This window comes from Protopterus annectens, chromosome 2.part0 (assembly GCF_019279795.1).
Source record: "Protopterus annectens isolate FY-2018-M chromosome 2.part0, PAN1.0, whole genome shotgun sequence".
NCBI lineage: Eukaryota > Metazoa > Chordata > Ceratodontiformes > Protopteridae > Protopterus > Protopterus annectens.
Window position 1 is genome coordinate 129,248,493 of NC_056728.1, and position 25,460 is coordinate 129,273,952.

The window sequence follows — 25,460 nt, forward strand, 5'->3', positions numbered from 1 at the left end:
GAAGATAGACTTACTTTTTTTCTCGCCTTTTGTGTTTGAACAGTCATTTGCTGTTTTATCAACTGATAAAAATCTCACAAGTGACTAAATCATATATGATATATTATTTTCACTTTTCATTGTTAGCAAGTTATCAGGGCATCATTTTTTTTTCAAATACTATGTGATCCTGAGGCCCTGAGGAAGTCACTTAATTTCTGGAAATTCTTGAAACTTTTCTTGAAATAGGGACAGCACCATGAGTTCAGCATGAGCTGAACAATAAATATGTATCAGCGTGTGTGTTCAACAATTACTATATATAGGGTTCATTTGCTTAACTGAGGTTGCTTTTTGATGGCAAGTTTTGTGTAGCATTTACATGTTCAAATGATGTTTCGTTGGTGATTAAACTGTGTGGGGGATGAGACTTTAGGTTTAGGGAGCAGAAGGGGAATATCAGGGTTAGGGCATAATCATGGAATTTATATTTAGAGAACAGGAATGAAATTGTAGGGTTTGGAAATGAGTGAACAGTTTATATTTAAGGAGAGGAAGGGATGTATTAAGGTTAGGGAGTGATCTTGGAATTTAGGTTTAGGGAGTAACAGAAGAGTTTTAGGGTTATAGTTAGGGTTCTGAGAGAGCTACGTAGTGTAGTAGCATTGGCTTGTGGGATTGTTATGTAAGATGGGAGGCTCCTATTGAAATGTCTGAGCTGAAAAGGGAATATTCTGAGAAATGGCCATCTCAGACTTAGTATATGTAAGTCTGTTCTTTTGGCTGTTCATTCTCCATGTTTCAGGACTCACTCTAGCTGGTCCTGGCATTACAAATGGATACCAAGATGGGAGGATCATGATAGCGGGTGATAAGGCAGGTGCTATTTTGTATTGCTCATTGTTTTCATTAGGTTGAGATTTGATGAAATATTCATTTATGTTAGTGTTTTTTTGTTTTCACGATATACAGCCATACATTATCTGTCTATCAATGTATTTATAATGTAGTAGAAAATTGCTCAACAAAATGCAGGTGATAAAGTACAATGGAGAAAATCATACAAAACAGTAAACTGTAAAATAAATACTTCAAGATATGTAAAGACAGAGATCCGCTTTCAAACACACATTGCTTTTTGAAGCACTGTACAGATATATACAAATCAGTATGCAATTCCTGGTTAGAAATTGTAAATAATTTTAGTTTTATGTGTTTCTTTCAGCTGGTTCTTGTGTCTGGTTCTCATCGAAATATGAAGAAGGCCCTTTGGAGACCCCAAACCATCATGCAGGAAGTAAGAAGTCAGACAATGAAAATAGTTAATTGCAGGAATCAAGAAACTGCTACAGAAGTGAACAGCAGGGAATTCTGGGAAAGATTTTTGTGCACTGTTGGTAAGTATTTCACTAGCTAATTTTGTTTACTGAAGGTGGTTCTTTGCTGATATTTTACTGATACTCTACACAGTGAGACATGTGCTGTTAAAATGGGCTATTATTTCTTTTTACAGAGTATTCTGAAACACCTGATTGCCTAGAGCCAATTCTGAAGGCAGAAACTGAGCTTGAGAAGCTGAAACCTTTGTGGTATGTATTCATTTTGCATGTGCTACTTACAGTCATATAATGCTCACTGCAAGTCAGACCTGTGCAAGCCTGATAATCAAAGTCTGTAGCTTTTCTCTTGGGTTAGAACATTTTGTCATTCTGCCTATTCACAGGACTTAAGATGAGCACTTTTCTATCCTTTTAAGGAAGTTTCAACCTGCAGTATAAATTATTGGGCTTGCAGTGTAGTAAACATTATCCAAATTAAATATGAATGGAGTGTAAAAGTATATAACTATGTTGGGACAGCACACAGGGTAGCAATGATGCCTCCATAGCAAGAGGTTCTTTGGTTCATTTATTTTCTGGAGTGCCTTCTGTGGGGAGTCTGCATGTCCTCCCTCTGTTTTCATGTGTTTTCTTTGCATGCTCTGGTTTTCTCCCACATTGCAAAGACTTGATAGGTAAACTGACGACTTTTAAGTTGTCCACAGATATGTGTGTGTGTGTGTGTGTGTGTGTGTGTGTGTGTGTGTGTGTGTGCTTGCATGCATAGGGGAGTGTCTGTGTGAGACACAGAAGAAAGGCCAGACAATCTACTTCTCTTTCTCCCCCTCCCTTTGTCTAGTAACCTCTGTGGATGACATTGACTATTCGTGGGATTACTGTAGGAGGCAGCTATAACTCATCAGCATGGATGGATGGGATGTAATTATGTTAAGTTCTAGTAACATTAATTGCAAACTGATAGAATTAGAATAATTACTAAATCATGATAATGTTGATTTGCATTATGACAGAATTCTAGTTGCCTAGTAATTTATGTTTATGCAGTTTGGCACGTTATTTAAAAAAGAAAGAAATAGGTAGCAGAGTCTCTATCACAGTTCAGTATATTTACTCAAAACAAATAAATGTGACCTTATTCTGGGTAGGGCTACAATAATGATGAAAAAAAAACATGTGAGGACCCTATATGATTCACAGTAAAAGGGATGATATGGCTATATATCAGAGCTACACTGAAGTGAAGCACATAGGATTGCCATTTGCCCCAGCTGTACAGATAAGAAGCACCACGTGAAAAAAATCTAGTTCCATGAGCCCACCTGATAGTCTGTGCTAACTTTGTAATGCAAGATCTGTACAAATAGCTGAACAGTGAATGTTTCCTACCACAGCAAGATGCCCAAAGTGGCAATGTCTCAGTATGACATAACCATGAAATCCTAAAACAAGGAGGAGAAAATTTAGAACATGTGACACCATACTCCATGTTATGCACTTGCATAATGACTATTTAGAAGAGTCATCAATTAGGCACAAGGCATATTCCTTTCTTTGTGGGCCCCTACCATTGAGCAATATATCAGATCGATAATATCAGGTACATATTTTCTGTACATAATGAGATATTATGACTTAATAAGAATGCATGTCTAATGAAGCTTGTGCAGTCCCATGTATCTGTGGATAGTCTTAAAAAACATGAATACTGGTTAAACAAGTGCCCATACTGCACAAGCCCTGATAGACTGCACATCACCCGTGCCAGGAACACATACCTACCTAAATGTATGGTAGTCTTATCCCGCATGTATACAGCTGGTGGGATTATATGTACACTATGTCGTATTGTTGAGACTTGCATCCCACTATACACATACTCTTCTTAAGTAGTGTTTGGATTCCTGTTATACTTTGCTTAACTCAGCTGTGCTCCTAGCATCATGACTTAACATAAGCATGCCTTCACAATCCTTGACTTGACAACCCTGCAACAGTGTCACACTAGTCCTGCTTATGTATCAAATGCCTTATATAAACATTCCATACCATGCTCAATGTGGGAAAAGGTTTGGTTGTTTGGAATATATGTAGCACAATTAGTGCTAGAGGTTGAGACATAGACAAGATATTAATATAAAGAGTTTCCCTGCTGTGATGATGTGAGGTATTGCCATCTATAGCAGGAGAAGAGGGGCAGTGGATGTGTAACATATGCCAGCACAGCTAGCTGGAATTTTGTAAATAATTATATGTCATTTGTTTATCAGACTGATTTGTACAGATGCTTGTGTTGAAAATGTATTTGCAAAGGTGCCTGTGCTAAAAATGTACCACCAGTGTGTCCTTCTGGACAGGGAAAGAAATATACATATGTTGTTATAATTGTTGAACTATATATATATATATATATATATATATGTATATATATATATATATATATATATATATATATATATATATATATATATTAACAGAGGATACTGGAAGAGAAGAGGTTAATCGCAGTCCAGCTGCTGCTAACTTTGAAAAATGTTCTGAAATTAAATTACTGGGCCTAGGCCATAAATATGTTATTTTACAGTTCTTAATGCAGCCAGAGACAAAAAGTAGTACTAGGAAGCTTTTTGCATTATCTTTGGGGTGAACTAATTGCTACTCTGGAAGGTTGGAGGTTTGAATTTTTTTTATGACTTCCAGGAGCTGCAGCAGATCTTAGCAAGGCCCTCTGTGTGTGTATTCTTGACATATACGTGCTAAATCCTGACAGTGTTTAGCCAAGGGGGTAGCATGGGAAACAAGTCAGATGACCAGATGTACGTGATGTCATTTTGTAATCTAGGACAAAAATTATGTCTTAATATTTGATGAGAAAGAAGTCTCAGGGCAGTCTGTTTTTGTAACCTGACAAGGGAGGACCCTCACCTACTTCATCTTGCCTTGCTGTAGTAGGTCAACTAATGAATAGTAATTCTTTTCATCAGTCAGCAAAATATAGCGGGATTAGTTAACTACAGTTTTTCTGTATCTGTGTGAATCTATTCATCTGTGTTTTTTTAATATTTCCTGTGAGTGAAACTCTGGTGTTTACTGCAAATAGATATTTAGTATTTTCATGCTCTTTTCTTATTTATTATTAAATATATTTAAACATTTCATTATGACTGGTCAAACTACCATTTGTATTAATATTAATTTCACTCAGAATAATTGGGTACCCTTGCAAGAGCCTTAGAGTGGCTGGCTTTGGAGTGTCTGGTGATGGTGTAACTACCTTAAAGTCTGCGCAGAAGGGGGCATAGTCAGTAAATCTGTGCCAGCCTTTCCCAGGTGTGTGTGTGTGTGTGTGTGTGTGTGTGTGTGTGTGTGTGTGTGTGTGTGTGTGTGTGTGTGTGTGTGTGTGTGTGCGTGTGTGTGTGCGTGTGTGTGCGTGTGTGCCCATGTGTGTGTGTGTGTGTGTGTGTGTGTGCGTGTGTGTCAGCTGTTTGAACCAGGGACTCAAAGCACTGGTTTCACTGAGAGGGTGCTGGAGAACATGGCTTGGACTCTCCTCTGAGGTCTCAACCCCATACCTGTGCCAGTGGGGAGTCTTACTGGGGACCTGGAGGAAGACAGATTGAGAAATCTGAACCCAGACTGAGTTTATTCCCTGTGTGTTCTTAAGGGAAAATGTGCTTGATGCAGAGAGCTGTATCTGGAAATACTGGGTGTATCCATTTTTGTTCCAAGTGAATGTCCCTCTTCAGTGTCAGTGACGATTCAGGCTCTTTGTACCATGAATTTAACATAAACCATTAAATGTTTATTTTGCAGCCCCTGATGTCCACTTTTGTGGATTCGCAGGCCGCTACAGAGACCCTTTCGGAGTCCAGTATGCTGCAAAACTCTTCTTTGACTAAGGATCCTGCTGTCCTCTCTACCTTGGATGGGTCTGGAGCTGGTGAGCAGGCACCGGTTTCTGAGGAAGTCCTTCACACTACCGAATCTCCTCACAAACCGATGTCTTCTTTTGCGACTACCGTTCTTTCGAAAACGACAGAGTTTCTTAGGCCCAGGGTACCACACACAAAAAAACAGCGACTCAATCTCAGGCACCTTCTTCCTTCCCTCAGTCTCAAATGCTTAAAATGACAGAAGACCTTATCATGCTGATCAGGGAAGCCAAGCTGCCCCCTCCAAAAGGAAAAGAGATCTGTCCCCTGTAGTTTTATCTGAACAAGAGTCAGATGACTCTGATGAATATGAATATGAAGACGTGCAACCTCTCTCTACTTATGAGGATTCTGATGCAGAGGATTCCATCCCTTCAGCTTCTCCCCCAAAGGATTTTTCCTTTGGGGAAACCCTTCATACCCTAAGGGAGCATTTCCACTGAGGGAGTCAGGACTACCCTCAGTCTAAAAAGAGACTCAGGGAATTCTTAGATCCTCCACAGCACACACCCTTGGCCATCCCCACAGTCCTGGATGTTGTGGGGGATGTTTTCTTGGAATCCAGCTTGACTCCTGACACCCTCCCCCCTCCGCCCAGAAAACGAGATAGGTACTATAGAGTCCCTGACTCTCACAAATTTCTTTTTAAAAATCCTACTGCTGACCCTGAGGTTATTTCTCAAGGGCCTAAAGGGATTAAAGCAACCTCTGCTAAGAATCCCTCCCCCTCAGATTGGAATTCCCGAGCACTAGACAGATGGGGTAAAAAAAGTATACACCTCAGCTACTCTTGCTAAATGGCAGTTCCATAGGCTAAAATTTCAGCAACATATCCTGGAACTCCTTAAACAAAAAATGCCCTCCTTTCCTGCTTGTGCAGAATCTGAAGAGTTACAAGAGTTAATGCATTCTGCAAGTCAAGTGACAAAACACACCTTGCACTGTGGTTTTGATGCCCTAGAAGCTTCTTGCAGGGCAGCAGTCACCGGATCTGACATTAGAAGGCATGCATGGCTTAAGGAACAGCCCTTGCCAGACCATGTCAAATCTAAATTGTTGGATGCCCCCTTGCACAAAGACAACTTATTTGGCACTAAGGCAGAAGAGGTCTTAAAAAAAGATGGAAGAAAAAGAAAAATCTATGCAGACAGTTAAGGATTTCTTACAGGTCGAGCCATCCTGGTTTAGCAGGCATTGTCCCACCAAGCACTGTTTCTTTCCTGCTCCCACTTAGCCAATCCAGCCTAGACCCCAGGTAACAAGACTCCCCAGACAGCAGCCACAGGGAATGCAGAGATCTAAGCAGTGGACTACCTCCACATCAAAACCAGGGAGTTCTAAGCCACCCCCTTATGGTAAGACCTCACAATGACTCACCTCCCTCACCCCTTCCCTCTGCCCACCTTCACTTACCCCTAGGAGGAAAACTCTCCTGTCACGCAAGCACCTGAGCCACCATTACCAATGACCGCTGGGTTCTCAACATAGTGTCCTAGGGATACATATTTTCTTTCCACACCCTTCCAATCCCAAAAGGATTCCCAGATCTACATCCAAACGAGTGGCAGAGGCTCAAAAGCAAGTCCTTTCCCTGCTTTCTATGGGGGCAGTAGAGCATGTTCCTGCAGAACAGATAGGCCAAGTTTTCTACTCCAGACTTTTTCTGGTGCCCAGAAAAGAGGGCACCTGCCACCCCATCTGCAGTCTATCCATTCTAAACACCTTCCTGGTGATCCCAAAATTCAAAATGCTCACCCTCCAGCAGCTGCTACCCATGCTCTCCAAGGACGCTTGGCTAGCCACCCTAGATCTAAAGGAGGCCTACCTCCACATTCCTATCAGGGAATCATGTGGGAAATATCTCCATTGCAGGGCAGGATCTCAGCACTTTCAGTTCTCTGTGCTCCCTTTTGCTTATCTACTGCTCCCAGAGTTTTCATGAAATGTCTGGCTCCGGCCATTGCCTTTTGCAGACAAAAGAATATCCAGATTTACCCATACTTAGACAACTGCCTAATTCAGGCAGATAGCCAGGAAAAGCTGCTCAAGCACCTGACCTTCGTAAAGTCCCTACTAACCTCCCTAGCATACACAATCAATGAAAAGAGATCCAAACAAGTGCCCACCCAAAGGATTATATTCCCGGGACTAAGCCTGGATACAGCATCCCAGATGGCATTCCTTACACCAGAAAAACAAATTGTCCTGACAGCCTACTTCTCTCAACTAGCCAGCAGACCACAGTTATCTGCAAGGAAGATCCTGCAAGCTCTGGGGTTCATGGCATCTTGCGTACTACTCATTCCATATGCCAGAGTGCATATGAGGAAACTTCAATGGTACCTAAAAAGCCTTTGGTGTCAACACTGTTAAGACCTGGAGACTCTCATACCTATAATTCCTTGCCTCAGAAATGATTTTCTTTGGTGGGCAACAGCATGCTTCCACAACAAGGGATTACCTTTCTCACCACCCCCCACCACCCAGACCCTCACCACAGATGCATCAGACTATGCTTGGGGTGCACACTTGGACGGCAGGTGCATACAGGACCAATGGAGCCCACAGCAAATCCCTCTGCACATCAACCAAAAGGAGATGATGGCTGTCCAGCACACCTTCATAGCTTTCAAGTCCCTTCTCTCCCCAGGGGCTCTCCTGATCAAAACAGACAACACCACTGTGATATGGTATATCAACAAGCAGGGAGGGACTCACTCCTACCCTCTATGCAGGCTGCCCATAACCCTTTGGCACACAGCCTCTGCCATGCAACTGCACCTGTTAGCTCAATTCCTACCAGGTTCTCTCAACTCTCTGGCAGATCAACTAAACAGAAATCTTCTGGACCCACACAAGTGGCAGCTCAACAAAAGAACCTTCAACTTAATAACTCAGAAATGGGACACCCCGAAGGTCGACCTCTTTGCCTCCCAGACCAACCATCAGCTCAGCAAAGTCTGCACCAGGGAGCATCACTGCATGGCTTGGAAAGTGGATGCCCTGTCCTTCCCCTGGGTCAATCTATTGGGCTATGCCTTTCCTCCACTACCTCTTATCCCCAGGGCACTGCTCAAAATAAAGGAAGAAAAACCAAGGACAATTCTTATAGCTCCAGACTAGCCTCGCCAGCACTGGCACCCCTTGCTGCACAGCCTGTCCCCACTGCCACCATGCCATCATCCTCAGATTCCAAACCTTCTGACCCAGATGGAAGGGGAATTCATGCATCCCCAATTGCAGACACTCAATTTGGCAGCTTGGCTTATTCCCTAACCCTCGATCAATCTGCCAACCTCAGCAAACAGGTTCTAGATGTTATACATGAGGCCAGATGCCCTAGCACTTGAAAGTCTTATGCTGACAAATGGAAAAGGTTCTGCACTTGGATTCAGGCTACGGGAGCCAATAAGGCACAGACCTCCCTACCTCTCATCATGGATTACTTAGCTGACCTACTACACAGTGGCCTCTCTTTCTCCTCTATAAAAATTCATGCCTCTGCTCTCTCTGCTCATTTCCCGACTGGGCACCCCCTTTTCTCAGACCCTTTGATCAAGCAATTCCTAAGGGGGGCTAGCAACTTGAGGCCATCCAGAAGAGCACCAACCCCAGCTTGGGATCTTAACTTTGTGTTGGAAAAGCTCACCCTGCCCCCTTTCTAACCAGCTTCTTCTGCAGAGCTAAACTTTCTCTCCTGGAAGACAGCTTTCCTTCTGGCCATCACTTCAGCCAGAAGAGTCTCCAAGCTGCAAGTGCTCATGGCTGTGGAGCAATTCATCATCTTCCATGCTGACAGGGTATCCCTCTGAAGTAATCCATCCTTCATGCCCAAGATGATGTCCAGTGTGGTTCTCAACCAATCCATTTATTTGCCCACCTTTTTTCCTAATACCCAGAACAAGGAGGAGAGGATCCTGCACTCTCTACATGTGCACAGACAGCTCAGATTCTACCTAGACAGAACTAAATCCTTCAGAAAGTCTGATTAATTGCTGGTTAGCTTTGCTACAGGGGCAGAAGGCAAAGCCATCTCCAAACAAACCATTTCAAAGTGGATAGCACACTGTATCCATTTCTGCTACAAACAACATGGAAAGCCTCCCCCCCCAAGAGGGTCAGGACTCACTCCACCAGAGCAGCCTCCACCTCTGCAGCTTTTCTCAGAGGAGTCCCCACCAGGGGCATTCTGGGGGCCTGCCACCTGGACATCTGTTCACACTTTTACCAAACATTACCACCTGCCTCTCTTCTCTAAATCCAGGGCAGGGTTTGCCTCTGCAGTTTAGGGCATCCTAGCCAGCCCCTAGTTTCCATGACTGCCTGTACCCATTTCCTCAGCTTTGGGAATCAACCCAAATATGATGACTGCAACAGCAAAACATGAAGAACATAGTACAGTTGTGTACACTTACCATAAATGTAAATGTTCGAGTCACTGTTGCAGTCCTGGTTTCCCTCCCTCCATCCCCCTTTTTATTCTCTACACTTACAAGAGACATATTGGTATTTACTTTCTACTGGTGGGGTTCTTCCATCAGAACCCGGCTGCTACTTGGGGGCTCCTGACAGGTTAAGGCAAGAAAAACTGATGTAATGGCATCGGCTACCTTACTTTATACTACTGACGTAATGGTGTAGGCTACCTTACTTTATACTACTGACGACCTGACGTCAGTCCTGAAGCGACAGCAACCGACGAAGAGATACTAAGCCTCTGGTATTCAGGTGCCTCCTGAGGGCTACCCTGGTAGGGATAACCCAAGTGTGATGACTGTAACAGTGAATACACTCAACGTCTTCATTTATGCTAAGTGTACAGAACTGTACTTTCTTCTTTCCATCTCTGTATGTGCTTATTTGCTTCCATCACCAAAGTTACCTGAGTAAGAACATTTAATTGCCTCCCACCAGGCCCAATTTGTAATATTACTCTCCCTGTTCCACTCAGTCCACTTAAGAATCTGTTACCCTGTCTACTGTCCTTTACCTCTTCTTTGCCTGCCTTACCATTGCCATGCCTTCCACTTCCCTTTTGGGTTCTGTATACGAGGGGACACTAATGTCAATTTAACATGAGCATAATTAGAGAAACCTTTACTATAAAAAGCATTCGCTACCTGACATATTGTCTTTTCCCTGGACAAACATCCATCAATCCTACTAGCCTGCTTAATAGCATTTCTAGGAAAAACAGAAGGGTCTTTCTTTTGTGCCCTCCCAAAGTACTGATATTACTGAGATGATTTTTGATGTGAAAACTTTCACTAGAAATTTAACGTTAACGTATATGTACAAAGACAATGTAGTTACTTCTAGTGGATATGTTTTTAGGAAGCCAAGTACTTGCACACACCTGTTTTCCATCTCCTTATTGAGGCATTCGAGAAAATATGTTTAGATGAAATTTATAAGGGTTATGATTCTGCAAATAAGGGGAGACGCTTTTTTAATATGACTTTTAGAGAGAAAGAAGTGCTTGAACATTTAATGTGTGATTAAAGCATTGCTATATGCCCTGCCAGTAAGGGGGGCCCTATTGTGATTCTAGGTTCTTTATGGTATGCTGACAAAATGAATGTTATGTTGTCTGACAATTCTTTTTATAGTAAAATTACACTGTTTGATGTTAATAACAAGATTATTCATATTAAAGACAAGTTGAGCTGTATGATGTCATCTGGGTTGATAGATAAATGTTTGTTTGATTACTATTTTGTGCAACATCAGTTGATTCCCTTTATACAGGGCCTACCTAAGTTACACAAGGATCCTATAAATCCACCGCTTAGACCCATAGTCTCAGGTAGAAAATGGAGTACAGAGTCTATATCCATCTTTCTAGAAAAGCATTTTAGACCACTTGTCAATACCAAATTACATATCCTGAGTGACTCTTGACAATTGTTGATTGATCTTTATGAGTTTACACAGGGTACATTTGATGTAGAGGGATGTTATTTGGTAACTTTGGACATAAGTTCCCTCTTCACAGTTATACCAAATATGTTAGGTGTTGAATGGGTGGTACAATATCTGATGGAACAACATATATTCAGTGATAGTAAGGTTGAATTACTTCTTTAATTACTTGAGTTGATTTTGTATAATAATGTATTTGTTTTTGATGGTAATTATTTTTTTCAAAGAGATGGCGAAGCAATGGGCACATCATGTTCCAACAACTATGCCATCTCATTATGCTCACCTGGGAACTTAAACACATATTGGTTGATACATACACAGAACATATTTTATTTTACAGACATTTTGTGGATGATTTATTTTTGATTTTGAAGGGTACATGAGATGAGTCAGTTACATTTATAGAAGAGATTGTTAGTACCACATTTATGAGATTTACAACTGAGTATTCCAAGGCAGAAATTAGCTATTTGGATGTACTTATTAGAGTTTCAAGCAGTGGAGCCATGTATACTTCAATGTACAGGAAACCTTGTTACAGGAACAATTTTTTTACATCGAACAAGCATGCATCCTAAATATGTATTTGATAACATAATGCAAGGGCAAGGACTTAGAGTCTCAAGGGTGAATGTTAGTGATAGCAATTTCATGGCTGAAATGACAGATCTGGAGAATAAGTTTGTGGATAGGGGCTACAAGAGGTGTAATGTACAAGTATTGAATAAAGTTTCTGATCTTAGAGAAGGTAGAGGCAGGTCCTTCTTTTCTTCAAATCCACCTTCAATTCACCCTAAGAGACTGAGTGATGGTAAATGCAGGTTACCAGTGATTTATTCTTATACTACAGGGTATGTCTTGGATATTATAAGGAAACATTGGCCCATTATTACAACAAATAATGATCATAAAAAGATAGTGGTGAACAACCTAACTTTATCTTTAAGAAGAAATGATCTTTGAAACAGTTGCTTTGTTATTCAAACAGTTTATTGATGTTAAAACTACTAGAAATAAAATGAGTTCCACTTATAAAGGAACTAGACCATGTCATACTTGCAAGTGCTGCAGATATATTGACACCACTGGTATGTTTATACATCCAGATCATGGTAAACATTGTGCGTTTGATGTTCAAGCTACTTGCACTTCTTCTCGTGTTTTATTTAGTGTGCTGCACTGCCTGAACAAAGTTATATGTATGTAAGACAGACAGTTGAAGGAACGTATAGTAGAACAGTTAAGACATATAATGGTACTGAGTGCAGTGCTCTTTCTACACATGTAAAGCTCACTTCACACACACACATTGCTTTAAGTTTCATGTTATAGCACAGGTAGCAGCTACTAAGAGGCTGGGTGATGTTAGGAATGCTACTGAAAGCTTAGCGAGCAAGTGGATAGCTAGGTTAAGGGCTGATTGTGGCTCAGGACTAAATGATAAAGTTCCCCTTAAACCTTTGTTACAGACACGTTCACTTTTTAGATGAGTTTTACATATACTCATGCATTAGTTGATTTTAAGTTCATTTTTTTATTTTCAAATGTTATCTTATTCATTGTTTGTATTCTTTTAATACATAATTGCTTAATTGGTTGATTTGCTAGTTAAATTTCTGTATAAATTGCTCTGTGTGGGACTGCATGTTTATACTGACATCTGAAGAAGTAGCAAGAGCTGTGAAAGTGCTTATGTTGTTTTTAAATAAAAGATTGTTCATTTTATGCCGAGAGCCTGGTGTCATCTCATCATTCTACTTTTTTGGACTGCATTTCCAGGAAAAAAAGTATATTCCTCAACATCAGAGTTCTACCACCTCCATATATCAATCTAGTGGTCTTCAGTCATCCACTAAGAAACAATCTGTGAAGCCTTGATATTTCTTTTGTCATGCTACATCCCATAACACCTGAGTCATTCCCTTCCATTTGAAAGCTTCCTTCCTGTTTAATTTCCTGCAGCAAAATATTATCTGAATTTAGTCTTTTAAATTTATTTTTAATTCTTCCTCGTTTGATCTGGGGGCAAATAAATCCTCCCCTCCTCACATTCCATATAACCACATTGACCCTCAAATTATCCCCCATTATCCCTTCCTTTCCCCTTGACTCAATCCTCCTCTCCATATTGTAGGTTAGGTCTGTCATATAGAGGGTAATCCTGAAACAGCTCTTGAACACAAGGAAATGATGTGGCAAATTAAACCTGATGCCACTTGATCACATTTCTTTTGTCAGTTAATTGCAGGCTAGGGTTGCTGTATTGTTATCTACATTTGAATGTTTAATTTTTGTGTATCTGTGATAAACTGTCTTCCATTTGTACGATTATTCTTATATGACGCATATGATATAATTTATTTTATTTACCATTTTCATTGTGAACTTATAATGGACTGGTCCCATTTAAGACAATGACATTTGAGGTTGATCCCTGCAAGGGGATTGGTCAAAGGGAGTTTTTAAAGGTTATAAGCAACCTGAAAGTTTTTAACTTTAAAAACTCCTTTGTAGAGATGAAAGCACTCAGTTCTTGTTTTCTCTGTCAGTTTCTTTTAATAAATTGTCAAGTGATTTGCAACTCTTCGCTTTACTGTTTTTTTCTATATTGGACTGTGTTTTCCTTCTGGTTACTAGTTTTTAGTTAGGAATAGTACTACAGGTTTCCCCTGAAAAGAAACCATTGGCCTACTGAGACTAACCCGGTCAGCAAAGTGTAAATAAAATAAATAAGTACATATGTATAAGGTAAGCATATGGGAATGTACTTCAGGTCTCCCTTGAAAAAGAGGCCATTGGCCTAGTGGGACTAACCCAGTCAACAAAGTGTAAATAAGCATATAGGAATATATTTCCCAGTTGTGATTTCCAGTTATGTCACCGTATATTTCTTATTACAGTTTTGGATGATAGCAGTCATAACAAACCAAATAGTAACCCAATTCATGAGCATCCCTGTTTAACACCTCTCTGACTTTACTTTCACCCCAAACCAATCATTAACTAATGGCTGTATTGATGATTTATTATATATGTATTTCAAATCTTTCTTGATATTACTATTAATTAGAAAACTATCAGTAGCATTTCAGATAGCATGATGTGGAAGTTGTCATAAGCTTTCCTAATGTCACATGTTAATGATAACCCATCCATGTTATATAGTTGTATTCCATCAATTGTTTCATGTAATAATAGTAACATATTTTGTATAGGTCTACCTCTAATTCCAAAAAATATCATAAAATTTATCATGCAAAACTGCACTTAATCTATTTTGAAGAATTTTGCAATACAAGTTTATAATCAGAATGACTTGAGGTTATTTAATTTGCTAGATAAAGTCAATCTCATTTTTGTAAATGAATCCAATAATGCCTGTAAAACCTTTTTTCTTCTGTAATTTCATCTGCATCCCTTCATTTATACTTTCAGAAAGTTGCCTTGTTGTGTTAAATATCTTATAGAAAGTATAAAGAATTCAATCTAGACTTGATGAATCATCTTTGAAAACACTTCCTTTAGCTGTATGAAGCTCATCTGCAGAGATGTTTGTCCAACATTTCATTTTCTTTATTTTTTAAACTTGTAAATTTCCATTTTTCTATTGTGAGTACTTTGTATACATATGTTTAATATATCATTCTATTCTGCTCATCCTTTCAATGTGTGATATAATAATAATATTGTGAGTACTTTGTATACATATGTTTAATATATCATTCTATTCTGCTCATCCTTTCAATGTGTGATATAATAATAATAATATTGTGAGTACTTTGTATACATATGTTTAATATATCATTCTATTCTGCTCATCCTTTCAATGTGTGATATAATAATAATATTGTGAGTACTTTGTATACATATGTTTAATATATCATTCTATTCTGCTCATCCTTTCAATGTGTGATATAATAATAATATTGTGAGTACTTTGTATACATATGTTTAATATATCATTCTATTCTGCTCATCCTTTCAATGTGTAATATAATAATAATATTGTGAGTACTTTGTATACATATGTTTAATATATCATTCTATTCTGCTCATCCTTTCAATGTGTAATATAATAATAATATTGTGAGTACTTTGTATACATATGTTTAATATATCATTCTATTCTGCTCATCCTTTCAATGTGTGATATAATAATAATATTGTGAGTACTTTGTATACATATGTTTAATATATCATTCTATTCTGCTCATCCTTTCAATGTGTGATATAATAATAATATTGTGAGTACTTTGTATACATATGTTTAATATATCATTCTATTCTGCTCATCCTTTCAATGTGTAATATAATAATAATATTGTGAGTACTTTGTATACATATGTTTAATATGTCATTCTATTCTGCTCATCCTTTCAATGTGTGATATAATAATAATATTGTGAGTACTTTGTATACATATGTTTAATATATCATTCTATTCTGCTCATCCTTTCAATGTGTGATATAATAATATATCATTCTATTCTGCTCATCCTTTCAATGTGTGATATAATAATAATATTGTGAGTACTTTGTATACATATGTTTAATATATCATTCTATTCTGCTCATCCTTTCAATGTGTGATATAATAATAATATTGTGAGTACTTTGTATACATATGTTTAATATATCATTCTATTCTGCTCATCCTTTCAATGTGTGATATAATAATAATATTGTGAGTACTTTGTATACATATGTTTAATATATCATTCTATTCTGCTCATCCTTACAATGTGTGATATAATAATAATATTGTGAGTACTTTGTATACATATGTTTAATATATCATTCTATTCTGCTCATCCTTACAATGTGTGATATAATAATAATATTGTGAGTACTTTGTATACATATGTTTAATATATCATTCTATTCTGCTCATCCATTCAATGTGTGATATAATAATAATATTGTGAGTACTTTGTATACATATGTTTAATATATCATTCTATTCTGCTCATCCTTTCAATGTGTGATATAATAATAATATTGTGAGTACTTTGTATACATATGTTTAATATATCATTCTATTCTGCTCATCCTTTCAATGTGTGATATAATAATAATATTGTGAGTACTTTGTATACATATGTTTAATATATCATTCTATTCTGCTCATCCTTTCAATGTGTGATATAATAATAATATTGTGAGTACTTTGTATACATATGTTTAATATATCATTCTATTCTGCTCATCCTTTCAATGTGTGATATAATAATAATATTGTGAGTACTTTGTATACATATGTTTAATATACCATTCTATTCTGCTCATCCTTTCAATGTGGGATATAATAATAATATTGTGAGTACTTTGTATACATATGTTTAATATACCATTCTATTCTGCTCATCCTTTCAATGTGTGATATAATAATAATATTGTGAGTACTTTGTATACATATGTTTAATATATCATTCTATTCTGCTCATCCTTTCAATGTGTGATATAATAATAATATTGTGAGTACTTTGTATACATATGTTTAATATATCATTCTATTCTGCTCATCCTTTAAATGTGTGATATAATAATAATATTGTGAGTACTTTGTATACATATGTTTAATATATCATTCTATTCTGCTCATCCTTTCAATGTGTGATATAATAATAATATTGTGAGTACTTTGTATACATATGTTTAATATATCATTCTATTCTGCTCATCCTTTCAATGTGTGATATAATAATAATATTGTGAGTACTTTGTATACATATGTTTAATATATCATTCTATTCTGCTCATCCTTTCAATGTGTGATATAATAATAATATTGTGAGTACTTTGTATACATATGTTTAATATATCATTCTATTCTGCTCATCCTTTCAATGTGTGATATAATAATAATATTGTGAGTACTTTGTATACATATGTTTAATATATCATTCTATTCTGCTCATCCTTTCAATGTGTGATATAATAATAATATTGTGAGTGCTTTGTATACATATGTTTAATATATCATTCTATTCTGCTCATCCTTTCAATGTGTGATATAATAATAATATTGTGAGTACTTTGTGTACATATGTTTAATATATCATTCTATTCTGCTCATCCTTTCAATGTGTAATATAATAATAATATTGTGAGTACTTTGTATACATATGTTTAATATATCATTCTATTCTGCTCATCCTTTCAATGTGTAATATAATAATAATATTGTGAGTACTTTGTATACATATGTTTAATATATCATTCTATTCTGCTCATCCTTTCAATGTGTAATATAATAATAATATTGTGAGTACTTTGTATACATATGTTTAATATATCATTCTATTCTGCTCATCCTTTCAATGTGTGATATAATAATAATATTGTGAGTACTTTGTATACATATGTTTAATATATCATTCTATTCTGCTCATCCTTTCAATGTGTGATATAATAATAATATTGTGAGTACTTTGTATACATATGTTTAATATATCATTCTATTCTGCTCATCCTTTCAATGTGTGATATAATAATAATATTGTGAGTACTTTGTATACATATGTTTAATATATCATTCTATTCTGCTCATCCTTTCAATGTGTGATATAATAATAATAGTGTGAGTACTTTGTATACATATGTTTAATATATCATTCTATTCTGCTCATCCTTTCAATGTGTGATATAATAATTATATTGTGAGTACTGTGTATACATATGTTTAATATATCATTCTATTCTGCTCATCCTTTCAATGTGTGATATAATAATAATATTGTGAGTACTTTGTATACATATGTTTAATATATCGTTCTATTCTGCTCATCCTTTCAATGTGTAATGTAATAATAATATTGTGAGTACTTTGTATACATATGTTTAATATATCATTCTATTCTGCTCATCCTTTCAATGTGTAATGTAATAATAATATTGTGAGTACTTTGTATACATATGTTTAATATATCATTCTATTCTGCTCATCCTTTCAATGTGTAATGTAATAATAATATTGTGAGTACTTTGTATACATATGTTTAATATATCATTCTATTCTGCTCATCCTTTCAATGTGTGATATAATAATACCATCCTTATTTTTAACTGTCATCTGATTATTCTCTTTCTTAAATACCTTACCGTAAAAGGAAGAAATCTCTTGCTTTGTCCCTTGTATAAACATATTTCTATGTATATGATAATGTGTCTGTTCTGTCTTTGCTTAGTAATGAGAGTAATGTTTCATCTTCTTGGAAATGGTTGCAATCTGGTGTACTTAATAAAATCTCATATTGTGGTATTGCATTATTATATCTTCTTTGTTATATTTTCAGCAGATATAAAAATAAGATATCATAAGCTTATTGGAGTTCAGAAATCACATATTTGAGCCTTCCTTGTGAGCCTGTAACAAAATCCAGGAATGCCCTGTATGGTTTGTATAATAATGCAATACCACAGCACAAATCTTTACCAAAACTCCATAATATTTGTTGTTTTGGTACATTAGTTAATTTTCTAATGTACAATAAACAAATAAAAATCAGTGTTTTTTTTATTTAATAGAATTCTATTGTAGTAAGTCTTATTTTGTTAGATAATACTATAACACTTAAAATGCACATTAACACATTATCTTTTCCATTTTTGTAGTACTTTTAGCTGCATGTTTCAGTTTCCTTTTCTATAATCTTTTGCCTGTTGAGCTTTCTTTCCCATTATTTCCATTGCTAACATCTCATTACTAATATTGGGTTCTTTTTTTGGTGTCCTCATCATCCTATCCTACCACATTATGCAGTACCTCTTCTGTATCCGCATCATCCTATCTTATCACATTAAGCAGTACTTCATCGGTATCCTCATCATCCTGTCCTATCACATTATGCAGTACTTCATCTCCATCATTGCTATCATGTATTTGTTTCAGTGATATAGCATGACTATCCTATTTGAGTACTTTTTACTTGCAGTTCTGTTTGTTCGATGTCCGTATGTTCAGGAAAATCAAACCAAAAATGACCCAAACATGTACACTTTTTGCAATATTTTTGACAAGTTTAACAGTATGTCCTATCTCCCCACATTAAGAGCATTTCCTTTTGTCACAGTCATAATGCATTGAAGAGCTGCAAAAAATAATAGTAATTATTGGTCTTCCCTGTATATGGAGTCACGGTGATGCATTGGTAGTGTTGTCGCCTCACAGCAAGAGGTTCTCCTGTTCGATTCTCGGCTGGAGCACCTTCTGTGTGGAGTTTGCATGTCTTCCCCACGGTCAAGTGGCATTCAAAAGAAATGCGTGAATGGGTATGCCTTCGTTGAAGGTTGGGCATCGGGCTGGCACCTTGGCACCATAAAAATCTACTGCCCATCATTAGTGGACCGGGGTTCCGCTGTGACGACCCCTAACCAGGAAAAGCCAAAAGAAGAACAACATTGGTCTTCCCTATATATGTAACATAAGCTCTATGTCTTTTAATAATTACAATACTTGAAATGTCTGCAAGTTTCCCTGCAATAGAGTTCAAGGTAACATCCTCTAATCCAGATGTCTGTCTCATCATACAACTTTTTTATTGTCATGAATATGTTTACAGTGTGATAAAAAAATTGTTTAATATTCTCAGTTTCTATTCAGTAGTTCTAGATTGTACAGTTACATATCTCTTTGGTATGTTGTTAACACCTGCAGTTTTGTACATTGCCAGTGGTGAATACAAGTGGTTCATTTCACACATGGATAAAAATTTCTCAGCCCATGTAAATGTTTCAAATGTTAACATGCAAAAGTTATCTTTACCAACATGTACAGATGCTCAAATATCGGTCACAGTAATACCTAACAATAACACCAAATTGTCCCATAATTCATATCTGTGTATAACATAGTTCTTTTTTAACTTTATAGACACAACAAGCTATTTCAAAGATTGTGTAAGTACTGAGAAATGATTGGGTTTATTCTGTCAAGTAATGTTTGCATAGGTAGGTAGGTATAGATGGCAAATACTCAATCCTTTTTCTAAAACTCCAATTCACAAACAAAGTAGTTTCTTGTTACTTGACCTTTAACCTCTGTATATGTGGCTTCCTTACCAACCTCGGTGTCATTTGCCTTGTTCAAATTGTCCATAATTTGACACCATAAAAAAGCCCCTGAATCAATAGGTTCACAACATGTACAAGTTCCTTTAATTTGTCATCTTCCAATTCATCTTCATTTAAACAGGTAATGGCAGCATTACCAATTATATCAGAAGACTCTATAGTTACAGCTTCTGTATATTTTTTCCCACTCCATACTGTGACCACCCCACAGCCCAGCACAGTATCTCTAGAAGTGGAAAACAGTAGGGGAATTTCCCCAGTGCCCTGTCCAAATTTCCCCTAGTATAATAAATATACCTGAAAAGGGGCCACAAGCCTAGTAGGGATAACCCGGCTAACAAAGAATAGATAGATACATAGGCTGATTTAGTTCATTTAAGTTATACATATGAGTAAAATTTGAACTAAATGGGTAATTACAAGCGTATACTTCTGCTAACGCCAATTGTCATAGTTTCAGAGAAAGATTATGAAGAGAACAAGCAATGCAGAAGAGAATTACCAGAAAAAGACAAAGATCCTAACATAAAGGGGTAATAGCCAGAGCCCATGGATAAAAGCAGAGCAGGGAGTGAGGTAGGAAAAGAGTCAAAGAATAGAGAGCTGAGAGTATATTAACATTATCTATGTTGTTTACCTTGTAGTCTACTACTATATATAAATATAATACAACACAATTTGTTATAACTTCTTTCAGTGAGTTTTGGACATTCAGCCCAGTTTCACCAAATATCTCATCCATGTCACCCATTGCCAAAAGTTTTATTAATTTAACCCAATGGGTGGAATCTGGGGTTATTTATACATGAGATTGTTTAATGAAGCTTGAGATTTTGGTCATTTTGTGCTTAGGGTAGTGAAAACAGGCAGTTATTTGTCATAATTGCATATGGTAAACTGCGTTATATATAGATCTTCAGTAGTTTAGTTGCGAGGCAAAATGTGGTGAAAATTCAGTTTCTGAAGCTCTGAGATTAAGATGGCTGATTTGGGCATACTTTGTTAAAGGTGATATATTCACTACTGTAACATCTCAATTGTCTCTATTTACAGGATGGATGACCTTTACTGTACCCTGCCACTCCCAGAATACAGCAGGATTGATGGGAAATTCAACCTAGTGTCATATCTACCAGAGAACACTATTCAATCTCAGCTTCTCCCTAAACTGTGGGCAGCATATAGTAAGTATGAATATCAAGTTAGATAAATTTTTCTACAGCATATTTAAAATAATTTGATTCACACCATGTCCAGGTATGTATAGAGAAGTAGCTCCTGTAGTTCAGTGACAAACAGTACTGTGCATATTAAATGTTAAAATGCATTTTGAAAAAAGATGAAATATTTAAACATCATTAGTTAGAACATGATAAAAAAAGAGAATGGTATATGGAAAAGTATTTATTGTATATAGATACATCTATACACACGCACATGTATCTGTATAATATATATATATATATATATATATATATATGTATACACTGGCACACACACACACACACACACACACACACATATAATATATATATTGTTTGTGTCTTTCGGCTTTTCCCGGTAAGGGGTCGCCACAGTGGAACTCCGGTCTGCTAATGATTGGTAGTTGATTTTTACATGTCGAGTTACCAGCCCTGACACACAACCTTCAACGAAGGTATGCCCATTCACGCATATCTCCACGCAGAAGACGCTCTAGCTGAGAATCAAACCGGACAGCGTCTTACTGTGAGGCGACAACGCTACCGCAGCACCACCACACACACACATATATATATATATATATATATATATATATATATATATATATATATATTACATATATGCATCTATTCAAATCCATTAAATACTACTTTTGATCACCATTATGCATGTTCCGAGAATTAAGCTAAAAAAAACAAAGAAAGCATCATTTTTTGCAAGGGGCAAGGCCTCCTGCATCTTGACCATGTTGGGGGTGGGGCTATGCCTTCCACGCCCCCTGCTAATTGAAATTGCTGAGTGATAGAGCATTCGACTACAGATCAAGAGATGCCTGGTTCAAATCTGGGTGTCCCCTGTAAGGGTGTTTTTTTCCACACATTGGCCACGTTCTAAGAAAAAGGCAAGGGGTTGGTATAATGCTTAAGATATTTACCTCACAGATACAAAAGTTTGATTATCTCCTTTGAAAACAAAATTAGCTAGTTTTAAATTGCCTGCACAGGCAGCTAGCCTAGTATTTGCCTATGACCCTATATTTATTCTAACTCTCAGAATGCACATTTCCCGGGGAAAAGAGTATATTCACCTACCGCAGGGATTGTCCATCTTGCACACCTGTATCCATCTGTTTCGTCGACCAAACTGGGTCGATTAAACAGATAAACAGATGTCAACCTAAGTACCATTTGACAAAGTTCATGGCTCCAATACATACATTTACACACATGCATCTATATTCTATATATATATATATATATATATATATATATATATATATATGTGTGTGTGTGTGTATGTATATTATATATTTATATATATGTACACACATATATATATATATATATATATATATATATATATATATATAGCTATAAAGATAGATAGATATATATATCTGCACACACACCCACCTGTATAGTTTGACAAACATGACTTCATTGCAAACAATGCACTCACTAGTTGTGGGGGTTCAGTTCCTTTCAAACAATCAGGTCCATGGGAAGCTGTAATAGTTCATCCATATTTGCAATGGAACCTAGTGTTTTATGTCAGATCTTACATAGAACAATACTAGAACTTCTTAAGGTACAGGTTACTCTCATAGGTTCATAGGTAGGTACTGGGCTAGCTGCCCGAAGGCATATATTAGCCCAGCCACATTGTGCGGTATTCACCGCCCCTTTATTTAGTTCCCTAGGCTCTTGATCTGGCAGCTAGTACCCTTGGCACCTGTGTAGTAGAGCTGTTGGTATAATCCCTTGTGTGAACTTTCTGTTACCCACCCACTCGTCAAGGTTCCTCTTGAAGAGTGATAGTGAGGGGCTCTGTCTTATGTAGATCAGGACCTTGTTCCATAACAAAGGAAGTCTTTGCAAAGGGAATCTATCCCTCCAGCATGTTCTATTCATTGTTGTACTGAGGTTTATATCTCTAGAGCGTGTAGCTCAAGTGGATTTGGTTTTGCATTTGTTTGCATGTTCAACAGTTCTGGGTTGGACATGGCTCTGTTTGTTAGACGGAGATCGCCACTGAGAAGGCAGTATGCAACAGAGAAAAGCTTTAGTTTTTTCAATCGTGCTGCATAGGGCAACTGTTTGAGGCCAGTAATCCTCTTAGTGAGGTACCTCTGTGGTCTCTCCAGATGCTTGAGATGCCTAGCCAGGTACATACCAATTGGTACATTGTACTCAATAATGGGTCTGATGAGTAGAGGGGCACCATTACATCCTTAGATCTTGATGTGAACCCTTTCATGATCAGATGGGTCACTTAGAAGGGTTTTCTAACCACCTTGGCAACATGGTTGTCAAAGGAAAGCTGACTATCTACTTGGGTCCCTAGATCCCTTATTACTACTTCAGATTTCAGGGGGTTACCTCCTATGTGGTAGTTCACGGGTACTCTCTTTTTTCCAAAGGGGATTACTACGCATTTTTTAGCATTTAGCTTGAGACCATGGCTTTGACACCATGCATCAGTCTCATCAAGGCCCTTCTGGAGGACATCCATGTTGGCCGAAGACTCTATTATAGCACCCAGTTTGCAGTCATCCGCAAACTTGGTCAGCCACAACCCTTCAGTGTTTGCCTGTACTTCAGAGAAGTATATGCCAAACAGGGGGGGCCCCAGGACAGAACCCTGTGGCACACCGCTCATTACTGGTCTGGATTTGGACATAGATCCCACTACTCTTACTTTGTGGGATCTGTCTGAGAGCCAGTTTGTGATCCATCTTGTGGCGTAAGGGTTTATGCCCATGTTGGTGAGTTTATCAATAATACCCGAATGGGGAATGGTGTCAAATGCTTTAGCAAGGTCATGGTAAGCCTGTGTACCTCCTTTCCCTTATCTATAGCCTGAGTAACTGTCTCAAAGAAGTCCACCAGGTTCAGGAGGCATGATCTGCCCTTGACGAAGCCGAACAGTGTGGGGTCAAGTGTTTAGCGGTTTCCAATCTCTCCATTTATGAGTTCCATTTATTGCTATAGATCCCTTATCATAACAGTGTCTTTTTCTTGGAACCTGACATCGAAGAATCCCTCACCTACTTCATCTTGCCTTGCTCTATCTAGTAAGTGAACCAGGGAATAGTAACTCTTTAGATTAGTCAAGAAAATATAGCAAGATTAGTTAAGTACTGTTCTTCTGTATCTGTGTGAATCTATTCATCTGTGTTATTTTAATATTTAATGTGGTTGAAACTTTTGTGTTTACTGTAAATAGATATTTTGTATTTTCATGATCTTTTATTATTTAATATTAAATATATTTAAACTTCATTGTGCCTGGCCCTTTAGAAAATATTTTAACTTTTGAGAGTACTTGTATCTATTGGTGACACTGGCCACTACTGAAAGCCTTACTGCTTAGTCAACATTGCCATTGGTATTAATATTAATTTCACTTAGTATAATTGGGTATTCTTGCAAGAGCCTTAGATAGCTGGCTTTGTAGTGTCTGGTGGCAGGGATAACTACCATATAGTCTGGGCAGTAGGGGCCACAACGGGTAAATCTATGCTAACCTTAAACAGGAAAAATTCAGCATAAGTAGCCCAATGGAGTGCAGCACACAGGTTTATTCAGAGTCAGCACACCATGAGTATGAAAACATAAACGCTTATATCCACAAGTATGTTTTCGTCTAACACAGACTTCTTCAGATGCATGAATGAATATGACTTATAAAAATGCAGTTTAAATACTTTTGCTTAGGTAGTGCCTCTCCAATCACATTACAACTAATTAAAATGTGAACTAGTAAAAACTAAACAAATCACTCAAAGTTGACAATATAAATGTATAAAAGACATATTACAACATTTAAAACCTAAAACATGACTTAATTCTGAAAAAATATATTGAATAAATATATCATATTAAAATCAGTCACAAAGTGAACATCAAATACTAAAATTCAAATACTAAAACCCCCTCTAGTGGCCGTTCTTAAGAAAACATTACATTTCATGAATTAAAAAATGAAACAAGTTGTATACAGCTTTTGGTGT

At 37.1% G+C, this 25,460-nt stretch overlaps 1 protein-coding gene across 4 annotated transcripts in view; it reads left to right on the plus strand.

Moving 5' to 3' along the window:
* LOC122792993 (probable JmjC domain-containing histone demethylation protein 2C) overlaps window positions 1-25,460 on the plus strand; it is a 1,041,568-nt gene that overhangs the window by 969,030 nt on the left and 47,078 nt on the right. For all 4 annotated transcript variants that reach the window (XM_044060615.1, XM_044060616.1, XM_044060618.1 and 1 more), the window contains 3 exons: window positions 1,205-1,376; window positions 1,493-1,568; window positions 21,299-21,429. In XM_044060615.1, the coding sequence (XP_043916550.1) occupies window positions 1,205-1,376; window positions 1,493-1,568; window positions 21,299-21,429 (379 nt within the window). The remainder of the gene's footprint in view (window positions 1-1,204; window positions 1,377-1,492; window positions 1,569-21,298; window positions 21,430-25,460) is intronic.